The sequence below is a fragment of the Crinia signifera genome, chromosome 4, assembly GCF_055691185.1.
Source record: "Crinia signifera chromosome 4, ASM5569118v1, whole genome shotgun sequence".
Lineage (NCBI taxonomy): Eukaryota > Metazoa > Chordata > Amphibia > Anura > Myobatrachidae > Crinia > Crinia signifera.
In genome coordinates, this window is record NC_139220.1 from 196,462,095 (window position 1) to 196,474,548 (window position 12,454).

Here is a 12,454-nt window from a genome sequence, read left to right on the forward strand (position 1 = left end):
TTGTACTGCCTTTTGATCGCATCGCACGCATGCGATCCGATGCAATTTAGTACAAAATGCACAAGTGCTATCACACCGTGTGTGGGCACCTTAAGACTTGGAGAGTGATAAATCACCAACCAAACAGCTCATAAATTCACTTTTCAAACAGTCTGTGACAGGATAGTTAACAGCTGATTGCCTGGTATCACTCTCCATTATCACTTTTCTAGCTTAATACAGCTGGCTGAGTATGAGTGGAACCCTTATGTATAAATGACGAAGCGTACGGTGAGTTCACATTAGCTGAAGCGGCAAACAGTGATCGTGCTTTCTAACATCCTCCTATTCATCACTCCTGAGTTCTGGGACTCCTGGCACATAAAGTACGCGTAGTAGTACAATACCACTTGTTGAGCCCTTAGACAAAATGGCCGCCTGCAGGCACGTCAGTCGTACGTTTCAATGACGTAGCTGACTGACAAGCGTCGTGGTATGACCGTGCCACCTCGCTAATCCGTAGCCTAGCAACTAGGTAATCGGCATCCGATTGGCTACTACCTGGCTTCCGCTTCTTTCAAACTAGCGGCGCGGCGGTTGGCGCTGTGGCGGACGTTCCGGATTCAGAGACCGCCGTTTAATAATAACTGAGCCCACCATGGAGGGGGAGGAGGTGGAGGTGATGGCGCCTCCGGCGGACCCCGCTCCACCCACCGGGAATAACAAGTCCAAAAAAAGAAATGTTCCTAAACGGAAATCCTCTGTCAGTAGCTTGGCCAGCCAGACCACCCCGGAGAAGTGCAGCAGGTAGGCGAATGAAAGGGGCCAGCTGGGGTTACTCTGTGGTGGTGATGGTTGATGTGTGATGTCCGGTATCCCTTGTTGTGCCTGGCGGGTGTGGATGTCACCCAGGGCCAGTGTCAACAGCCTTCTGCCCCTCCTCATTGTGATCTGCCCATGGCTGGTAACGCCTGACAAAGGCCCATATGTATGTACTATACCCTGTCTGACATGTTTGAGGATGAGTTAGCTTCTTATTCGAGCTCCAGCTTCTTATTCAGGACATTCAGTTTTGACACCTGAAGTGGACACATACCTGCACACCATATTTAACCATATTGTATAAGTAGCTGTAGTTCTGCAAGGGTTGAAGAGATTTCGGACACAAATTTGACACCTGAAATCAGCAGAGGGGGTGTCACTTACATGTGATCAGCATGTATTTTGGGGTATGGGTAAAATCCGGAATCGGATAAGACACCGGAATGCCGGACTGGACATCAAACTCTGCATTCCGGAGCTTGTAGTATCCGGTCTGGGGGTGTCCTGTCCGGGGGTGCTCCATCTGATGGGGCTGCTCTCGCACCTGTCACCTGGGAGAGGAGAGGGGGGAGAATACAGCCTCACCGCATGGTCCGGGGGTGTAATAAAAACTGGAACGGTCCAGACCACACAGGGAGGCTGTAATCTCCCCTTCCCCATGTCCCTGGTGTGAGCAATCACAGGCATCCCCCCGGACAAGACACCCCCCGCATGGGACACCCCTCGGACCAGACACTATAAGCTCCGGAATGCAGAGTTTGATGTCTGGTCCGGCGTTCCGGTGTCTTATCCGGGTCCGGTTTTTACTTAGTCCCTGTATTTTGTCTGGCCCAACGCATAGACCTAATAATATTTATCATTTTGAATAAGTAGCTGTAGTTTTGAAAGGGTTAACAAGTCTTGAGTCAACAGGTTGGGGGTGGAGATGGTGTCCCTTTACATAGGACCAGTATGTATTTTGTTATGGTAAATCATTATTCTCCTTTTATAAAGGTCTACTATACCTAACTTTTCTGAGATGTCCCCTTCCTTGCAGCTCAGATGGTTTCATTGACTTCCACAGTCAATCTTGTCTCATTCAATCACAGGATCATTAATTTGAATTTGTTCACCCCTTGACTACACATTGAACCGTCATCAACAAGTGTGGCAGATGACTTGTGTAGTGCTGGTCTACTGCCAGCACTCAAAAGTGATAAAATGGAGAGTGATAAACAACCAGCCAATCCGCTTCTGCCTGACATTTTTCAAACACCGTCTGTGACATGGTAGGTAGGAGCTGATTGGCTGGCTATTTATCTCTCCATTTTTTATCACTGTTGAAGCTTAGTGCATCTGGCCCTTAAGCTCCACAGCCAGTATCTCCTCAATCACTACTACAGGGAAGTTAACATCAACTTTGTTCACTGCTTTAGTATCTTGATGATCACTTGGGATGTTTCAATCTATTTAAGAACACAGCTACAAAGGATGTTTGTTTCTTTACTTGGAAGGGATGCAGTTAAAATCCCGGCGGTCGGAATCCCGACTGCCGAAAACCCGACACTTTCTCCCTCCGTAGGTATCCACGACACCCCTGGAGGGAGAATAAATTAGCGTGCCGAGCGCAGCGAGCCCGCAAGGGGGGGCCATCCACGTTCTCCCCCCCCTTGTCGGGATTCCGGCGTCGGGATTTTGAATGCCGGGATCCCGACCGCCGGGATTTCATACTGAATCCACTTGGAAGACTCCTTCCTGATTAGGTTGTTTGACTTATTTGGTTATTTTACGGTATGGTATAATAGTGCCCATACACTTATGTGATTAAATGCGACATCGCACTGCGATGTCCGATTGTATCTTGTGGTGCTTAAAGTACCCTCTTCCAGCACCCGATGTCGCATGCCAACTGCGATGGCACTTTGGGTGCTGGAAGAGGGTGGGCGGTGTCAGTCTGACTAGCTTAGCACTGTGAAGTAGCACTGTGAAGTAGCGCTAGCGGGGGTCAGTTTTGTCGGCAGCATTTGAAAAAAAAAACAGGGTGACCCTCTGGCTGAGAGATTCTCAGCCAATCAGGTCTGCCCAGTATTTGAAACCGTTTTTACAAATTCTGCAGCTGACCCCTGCCACCCGCTAGCACTACTTCACAGCGCTAAGCTACTCACTGATGCTGCCAGCAGTCCCTCCGGTCCCTTCTCACCAAACCCATCGCCAATGAAAGCAAACCCTTTGCCCCCCCCTCCCCCCGTTAAAGACTACATGTGGTCACCTCTGCAATATGGTAGATATTATGTGCAGCACATATCTATCAACGCAAATTCGACCAGTGGGCCCGCCCATCATGTCACCTAAAATGGGCATACAATTGTTTGATTTATCGAACAGATGTGGTCAAAATCTAATGATTGTAGGCAATATAGTGTTCATTTTAGCACTCGCCATCTTTGAAAACCCATGCAGTTTCTGTTCCCTGCCTGGGGTGTCGCTGTCTGCTGTGGTGTTTCTAGCCCAAGTCTGGTTTGCATATCAGTACTGATATACAGATCACACTGTGCTGGAGGCACTACAGCAGGCAGGGAAGTAGTAGTACGTTTATTTATAAGGCGCCGCAAAGTGTCCGCAGTGCTGTACATAGCAAACAAAAAAACAAATTACAAGGTAACGTACAGGGTGTGTTGAAAAATACAGTATAAATAGGGGTATAGCTGGTAGAGCTAAAATCAGCATCAGTTCAGAAGTAGGTGTCAAAATTGTCGAGGAGACTGAAGATGAAGTAGAGGAAGGGAAGAACAGGACAGGAGCATAGGTGAGGTAAAGAGGTAGGGTGAGTACGTGAGTAAGGAGGGCCCTACTCATAAGAGTTAACATACTAAAAATAGGTGGGTGGACAAACGAAAAACAATAGGATAAGTAGGAACGGAGGCAGGATAGGAGGATCAAAAGATGTTAGGAGGAGGGATAGGCTAGTCGAAAAAAGTGGCGGGAGGTTGTTCCAGTGCAGGGGGGCAGCGCGAGAGAAGTCTTGGACACGGGAGTGTGAGGAGGTGATTAGGTGAGAGGTCAGTCGGCGGTCAGCGATGGAGCGAAGAGGACGGGAGGGAGTGTGGATAGAGATCAGTGGAGGAGGAGAGAGCCTTGTAGGTGGTGGTGAGGAATTTTAAAGAGAACTCGGAAAGGAATGGGGAGCCAGTGAAGAGATAGACAGAGGGGGGAGGCGGAGGTAGAGCAGCGGGAGAGGAAGATGAGCCCTAGCAGCAGCGTTAAGAATGGATTGGAGAGGTGCGTGGCGGGTGAGAGGTAGCCCAGAGAGAAGGATGTTGCAGTAGTCAAGGCGGGAGATGACAAGAGAGTGAATGAGAATTTTGGTCGCGTCAGTGGAGAGGAATGGTCTGATGCGTGAGATGTTGCGTAGGTGAAAGCGGCAAGACTGTGAGAGAGCACGAATGTGGGGGGTGAAAGAGAGGGAGGAGTCAATGATGACACCGAGGCAGCGCGTTTGGTCGGTGGACGTGATCTCGGTTTCACCAATGCTGATGGAGATAGTGGGAGAAGAGGGGATGTTTGGGGGATGGAAGATTAAAAGTTCAGTTTTAGCCATGTTTAGTTTCAGGAATAGAATAGAATCAACTTTATTGGCCATGTGTGCTTGCGCACACTAGGAATTTTTTGTGGATATACAGTGCAACATCAGCAGGGATGAAAAGGGGGGGGTGGGGGCATTACATACATTACATTGAGACATTACATGTGGGGAACGCAGCCCGCCGATCAGCACAGCGCCTAGGCAGCCATCCGCGGCGCCACTGGCCGCTGAAGTAGCTGTGGAAGGTAGCAGTAACAGTATGAGCACAAACATTGCAATTAAAGCAGAGACAGTACAGTTATCACATAGGGGGCACGGGGTTACATATGGCTGAGTGCACAGATCCTAGGCAGCCATTTGCGGCGCCAACTTGTATCTTCCTGTCGGTGGTGGTTGTGGTGATGGTGGCGGGAGGAAGGGGCAGAAAGAGTCAGTGAGGCCGGGGGAGAGTCAGGGAGGGGGGTGGAGGGCTCGGGGGTCCTGCAGAGTTACCCGGGGCCGGTGCGGCCTGTCTGGGGGGGATCCTGCCAGACTGATGTGATGTGGAGACCTGCCCTGCCCCCAAACTGCCTTGTTCAGCCATATTCCCCCAATGCAGTGTGCAGGGGATCTTCTGACCCTGAAGTTGTTTCTGGGGGGGGGAGAAGATGGTACTGCAGGTGGGGGGGCCGCGCTGCCCGATGGTGCTGCTGGGGGGGGGGCCCGCAGTGCTGCTCGCTGGTGCTCGATCGATGGTGCTGCAGGCGGGAGCACAGCTCTGTCCGCCTCTGGCCGGGTGCCGCCGCATCCTGCGCCGAGGGGACACGGGGGACACGGTTCTCACTTCTCACCCTCTCCCGCCGCAGGTCACCTCCGACCTCCTCCGCTCTCCTCAGCTCTGATCCCAACGACCGCCTCCTCCTCTCTGCCCGCCGCTGCCGCCACGCTGCTCCGGAGGCCGGGGGTAATGGAGCCTCTCCTGCCGCTGGTCACCTCCGGCCGCCTCCTCCTCTCTGCCCGCCGCTGCCGCCACGCTGCTCCGGAGGCCGGGGATGGTGGAGCTCCGTGGATGGGAGATCGGAGCTCCACGTGATGCGACCATCCCCGGCCACCACTGGAAGTGTTGGGTCATCCAGGCTGAGATGGCCGTGAGGCATTCGGAGACCTTGGACAGGAGTGATGGGGATAAGTCGGGGGAGGAGAGATAGATTAGGGTATCATCAGCATAAAGGTGGTAATGAAAACCATAGGAGCTGATGAGGGTGCCCAGAGAGGTGGTGTAGAGGGAGAAGAGGAGAGGGCCAAGGACTGACCCTTGGGGAACACCGACTGGCTGGCTGCTGGGTAGTAGGAGAGGAGGAGCTCGGAGTGGAGACGGAGAAGGAGCGATCGGAGAGGTATGAGGTGAACCAGGAGAAGACCGTGCCAGTGAAGAGGAACTGCATGGGTTTCAAAGATGGTGGGTGCTAAAATGAACACTACAATATCTCTTAGTGTATGTGCTACATCGGGATGCCGATGGTCGTTATCCCGACTGTCAGGAACCTGACTGGATGAGCGCATTCAAGTCCCCTTGTGGGCTCGGTGGCGAGCTGTGCTTGCCATATATTCTCTTCTCCCTCTATGTGGGTCATGACCACCACTAGGGAAAATATTCCATGTAAATTGGGATTACGACTGTCGGGCTCCTGACATTAGAAGGCCAGCTAAGCAGCAAATTTTTGCAGCTTAGAGTGTCAATCAGAATCACCCCTAAAGGTGTAGAGCTGTAGAACTACCCAAAACAGGGAGCCCTGTACACACTAGACGACAATCCTGGGTGAACGATCTCTGTAAACTATATAGTCAGTGACATCACTTGCCACCTGGCAGTTGCATGCCTTGTTGAAGATATACTGTAGTTAACAGTGAACATGCAGCACAGACCACAAGGGGTGGTTGAGGAAGTGTAGTTAATGATCTAAGCCAATGGTTTCCAACCCTGGTCCTCAAGGACCCCTAACAGTACACGTTTTCAAGGTCACCCAACAGGTGCACAGATAATTCAGGTACATTTTTAAAAGATCCACAGGTGGAGCTAATTATGTCACTTGTGATTCTGTGTAGAGACCTGGAAAATGTGCACTGTTGGGGGTACTTGAGGACCAGGGTTGGGAACCTCTGATCTAAGCATACACATATCCTTTGTCACTGCGTTGTGAAAAGGCATTTTGAAAAATACCATTTCCAGCAAACCAACCTGGATAAAAAGAACGGTTTTACCCAGGTTGGACCCGGCTTGCTGGGCAGTGTGAATAGGTAACCCTAGTTGAGTGACCTGAGTCCTTAGGAGGCAGCAGCATCACCTCAGTGGCTCTCTAAGCAAAAAAATAAAATAAATAAAAGATATTGCTTAGAAGGGCTAAAATGAGTGATACCTTTTTGAAAAGTCATCTAGTGTGTGGAGCTTCACTGTGCTTTAATGGTGTGTACACACTTGTACAATTAGACTATATTACAATTTAGTCTATCTGCATACAATTTAGACTATATAGCAGGGCTGGGCAACACCGGCCCTCCAGATGTTAATGAACTACACATCCCAGGATGCTTTGCATTAGTTTTGCTATGTGGCCATGCTGAAACTGATGCAAGGCATTCTGAGATGTGTAGTTCATCAACATCTGGAGAGCCAGTGTTGCCCAGCCCTGCTATATAGTCTAAATTGCAGATCTGCCCTCTATAGTCAATGCAGCCAAGACTTTCTGGCTGCGATACGGGAGCGCGCATTGGGATCGCAAGGGTTAAAACCTGTGCGATCTGCATGAGATCCAGATGAGATTTTGACTATATGGTCAAATTCTCATGCACATTGTACAAGTGTGTACACAGAAGAGATGAATTGTTCTGTAACCCTATTCGTAAGACTGTCTGATAGAGCTGCCGCTGATTGATTGAGAGTGCTCTATCTCAGCCATTCAAAAGCCGGACAATCATTTTGACATGTTATTTCAAAATTGTAATAGCCTCCGCTGCCCGCTGCACACAGTGACAGCATGCTGATGATCACCGCCGCTCGCCCCACTGTCACCGGCATCCCCCGCTGCACCCACCGGACACTCATTTCAGCGATGCTGCCGCCAGCCCCCACTACCGCAGCTGCTCACTGGCACTGCCGCTGCCCCCCCCCCCCCCCCCCCACACACACACACTGCTCCTCACGGCCCTGCAGCTCCCCGATTTTTTTACATGTGATAAATTGCAAGAGATTTATCACATGTAAAAAAATGGCACTTCAAGTGCCAAATTGTTTGTTAGCCTCCCGGGGTGCTGCCGGGCAGCTCGCAGGAGAATTGGTTCCGACTTGTCCCTAGACAAGTCGGCCTAATGTATGGGGGGCCCTTCGTTTTTTATTTCTGTGCTGAAAGGAGACCCCTAGATCAGATTCAGGGTCAGGGTTTAGGCTTTGCAGAGTAGGTTCCTAGCGGAACTCTATTATAAGCATCCCCTGAGTCATGCTGGAGCATGGACATACATAGATACACCTAGAAGCATCAGTTGTAGAAGCCTTGATTAAAAAAAAAAATAGAGATATATATATATAGATATAGATAGATATATATATATCTCTATCTCTATATCTCTATATAGCAGCACGGTCCGGCGGCACTCAGGAATAATAACTCACGACAGCAGCCTGTGTGTAGTCAACGTTTCAATAAGCTTTACTTCTTTTCGTCAGGACGAAAATAAGTAAAGCTTATTGAAACGTTGACTACACACAGGCTGCTGTCGTGAGTTATTATTCTTGAGTGCCGCCGGACCGTGCTGCTATGTGGGAGCTATATGTTTTCTAATTACGGAGGGCAACAGGGACCAGCTGGGGCAAGTTTGTTTTTCACACTTACCAGTTAAATCTTACTCTGAGTCTATCTGCGGAACATAATGGTTGTGTATGTGAGCTGGATGTACGTCTGCCCTTAGTTCTTCAACCTATCCTTAAAGCCTACTGGGCGGTAATCAATTGTTCCCCATGCCTGCCGACCATTTTTCAATTGTTTCTGCCAACCTGCAAACTAAAATCCTTTCCGCTCACTACTCCCAGGGATGATGAGATAAAATATAGAATGTAAGCTTGCAGCAGGGCTCTCCTACCTCCAAGTCTGTTGTTACCCAGTTTGTTTTATCACTGTCTACTATTGTAAAGCGCAACGGAATCTGCTGCGCTATATAAGAAACTGTAAATAAATGTGTAATACGGCCTACACACATGCCGATATTAAGGCATTTTCTAAGCGATTTTGCTTAGTTTGGCAAAGTAGCTTAGAAAATGCCCTCACATCGGTGTGGGGGCTATATCGACAGCAATGCGCATCCCCGCACGTCTTTGTCGCTGGCTGAGATTGATGAACAGTGTCCATCAATATCGGCAGGGTTCTCCCACCGGAGAACACTGGCGCTGTCTGCTCGCTTAGCACACAGAGCTGACAGCTCGCTCTGTGTGTGGGCTGTCAGCTCTGTGTGCTGAGCAGAACGGCCCGACGTAGCACAGCTAGGTCGCCCTACACACATCGGCATGTGTGTAGGGCCCATAACAGTCATCTGTTGAGGAGCTAAATCGGGACTTTTCGCATCTCGTCCATTAGTTTATCCATTAGTAATGAGTACAATAAAGATCAATTGAATAATGCTATGTGATCTCCCGCCAATGTAGACATGAAATCGGACACAATATAACAATTGAATATCATCCATTAAGTTCAAGCTGAGGAAGGGGTTGGAGGGAAGAAGCTTATATACCTGTTTTAAAAAGTTAACCTATTAAGTGCTGGCTCCTCGATTGTTAGTATACCCCATGGTAGAAGTGTCCCCCAGGAGGACTGGGGGGGGAGATTTAAAGGTAAGTACCAAAAATCTTATTTATTTTGGATGGTGATCCCTAAGCAAATGTATTTGTGGTGTATAATGAACCGACTTACATAGGTTAGCAAATACTGTGATCCCTGTACAAAGAGGTTAGTGGTTTTTAGGCCCGTACAAATGGGTTGATGCAGTCTCTGTGCTAAACGAGATGCATCAGCACAGATTGCTCAGCACGAGCGATGTGTGCTGACTAGTGTTCTTTGGTGAGAACACTGGCGATCTAGCTAGATGTATACTGCATGCCGTATCTATCTAGTCAGGTGATGGCGACGGGTGGGAAAGCAAATCACCATTGCATGAGGGTATACACATTGGCCCTTTAATCTGGTTCAATCGCAAAGGCAAATTCCTTCTTAGCTGGACAAAACCATGTGCACTGCAGGGGGGCAGATGTAACCTGTGCAGAGAGATTTAGATTTGGGTGAGTTATTTTGTTTCTGTGCAGGGAAAATACTGACTGCTTTATTTTTACACTGCAAAATAGATCTCACTTTATAGTTAAACCCCACCTAAATCTAATTCTCTCTCTGTACACGTTACATCTGCACCACCTGCAGTGCACATGGTTTTGTCCATTTGATAAGGAATTTACCTTTGCGAGTGAACCAGAATAAGGGCCATTGAGCGAACCATGCTTAATTTCTAATCTATCTAGTCAGATCCCTAAGAAATAGGGCTAAAATTGCCCCATTTGTCTTTGCTCAGTGTACATGTACTTACAGATGGCGTGCCTCTCAGTCAGCACCAGGAATCGCCAGATTCCCTGCGCTAGCGAGAGCAGGCGGAGAGGCGCTCCATCTGATGGGGACGCGCGTGCGAGCCTGTCAACACTGTGGCAGGGAGCGCGTCCCCTGCCCGTCTCCACTTCAGGGAGGGCGGCAGGGTGCGGGCAGCTGCGGCGGGGAATTGATGGGAGGCGGCGGAGAGCTCAGACGGAACGGGGCACGCAAGCGTCTTGTGCGTCCCTTTCCGTCTGGCGGTTGGCAATAGTATCATAAGGACCCGCAAGAATGAGAGGCGGTCCATATGTACATTTTCTCTACAATTTGTATCATTTAAATCCTTTTTTACATATTTTTTTTTTATTTTTATTGCTGTATAGGTTTATTAAAAGGGACAAAAAAAGACTGCTGTAAAAAAGGGGAAACCTGTAATTAAAGGCAATGGCATCTTCTGTTTATAGGGTTTTTTTTCCCCCCAAAGAATTTAAACCTACACATGAAATACCATGGCTGTAAAAATAAGTCTCAAACCTTTTGATTGTAGTGGATGCATATAGCCACTAGATGGTGCATTATCACAAGACAAAAAAAAAAAAGAAAAGGTTTTGCTATAACTTTTTTTTTTTTTATAACTATTTTTTGATTGTCAGTTGCTCCCATACATTTCCAGGTTTTTGTTCCCCCCCAGATGGATCAGACAGAAAATCTGTACTGCTGCTTTCACATTACAAATCTGCTTTCAACCCGTTTTTGTAAACGTTTCTTAAAACGGGTCTAAAGCCAGTTAAACCCCTTTCACATTGTATGGTGTAACTGGTATATTACCATTTCAATACCGTTTTTGTACCATTCACATTCAACCCATTTTACCCATAGAAAACAGTGGATGACATTTCTGGGACACAGGCTCACATCTGAGGTTTTTTTACAGCATAAAAAGAAGGGTGTGGGTAAAAATTAAGTAAGGTAAAATAAATGAGTATAAATAAATAAGGTAAAAATAAAGTCTCCTCTGCACAGAGGATACAGTCGATGGGTTGACCATAAGATGGTCGACAGTCATTAGGTCGACACTGTTGGGTCGACATGCTAGAAGGTCGACAGGTGTCTAGGTCAACATGGCAGAAGGTCGTAATGAGTCTAGGTCGACAGGGGGCAAGGTCGACAGCTGTCTAGGTTGACACATGCGCTAGGTCTACATGGGGTTTTTCACTTTTTTTTTGAGCTGACATGTGCCGACAGGCGGTATTTCATGCGCTACCATCCACCAGGGCATGGTGGATGAATAAAAAAACACTGTGCTCAAAGCATGGCGAGCGCAGCGAGCCATTTGAGGGGACCTGGTGCACTGTGTCGACATTTGGGTGAAAAACCCCATGTTGACCTTACCCACGTCGACCTTGTCCCCTGTTGACCTAGACTCATTTTGACCTAGACACCTGTCGACCTTCCAGCATGTCAACCCAACAGTGTCGACCTAAGGACTGTTGACCAAATGATCCCAACACCTGCACAGTATGCACTGGGTTAAAAAGTCTCCTCTCTGCTCTTTACTTCCTGCCTGTTCCTGGCGAGATCACAAGGGAGATAGCCTATCACCCTCTGTCACCTGCTCATGACTTGTAAATACCGTTTCAGAGCCATTCACACTACAAATGGATTGGCTCTGAAACGGGTAGGACACTGCTTCTAACCCGTTTTGGATTACAGGTATTTTAAAAACGGTAAATTCTCTCTGGACCTTTCACATTACAGCTAGAAACGTTTTAAAGCCATTTAAAAATATACCGTGTTTTAGCTGTAATGTGAAAGGGGTATACGTGTGTACGCACCTTTATTCCTGATTCACTGAGAAACCTTTAGCATTGAAAAAACTGTTGTTGAATGGAAGCAGTGCTTTGCATGCAGCTGTTGACATTGGTTTTTGGGCCTAACTGGCAAAGAAGATGATTACGATATTCAGCCACTGAAACTTAATGTGTATTAAGAGGTTTTTTTTTTCTTTACTTTTAGTTTGTTTCTATTTTTTTCTTTTGCCATACAGTGGTGGAGAAATTAGTTATAGCATACATACAATACGTTATATTTATATATTATTTATTTAAGTTTCTTAAATAGCTTAAACATATTCTGCAGCGCTTTACAGAGTATACAGGTTGAGTATCCCGTATCCGTTATCCAAATTATTCCGAAAACCATACATTCCAGAAAGTGAAAAAAAAAAAATTTTTTTTGCTAAAAACTCACTGGGGACATTTGTAACAGCACTACTGGTGACATATACCCGCCGAGCTGCACAGCGCCTAGGCAGCCATCAGCGGCGCCACTGGTCGTTGCAGCAGCCGGTAGGTAACAATATAAGCAGGGACAGTACAATATCATGGTGGGTATATGTTCCCTGTGTGATATTGTACTGTCCCTGCTTATATTGTTACCTACCGGCTGCTGCAACGACCAGTGGCGCCGCTGATGGCTGCCTAGGCGCTGT

The 12,454-nt window shown here is 47.9% G+C and overlaps 1 protein-coding gene across 2 annotated transcripts in view; it reads left to right on the forward strand.

Moving 5' to 3' along the window:
• Window positions 1-510: 510 nt before the first annotated feature.
• The window catches only part of NET1 (neuroepithelial cell transforming 1), a 38,594-nt gene continuing 26,650 nt past the window's right edge, over window positions 511-12,454 (forward strand). Inside the window, exon 1 of one of the 2 annotated variants that reach the window (XM_083183343.1) lies at window positions 511-786. In XM_083183343.1, coding sequence (XP_083039469.1) covers window positions 638-786 — 149 coding nt within the window. In that variant the 5' untranslated portion in view covers window positions 511-637. The remainder of the gene's footprint in view (window positions 787-12,454) is intronic. The other variant, XM_083183345.1, reaches the window with a different exon arrangement.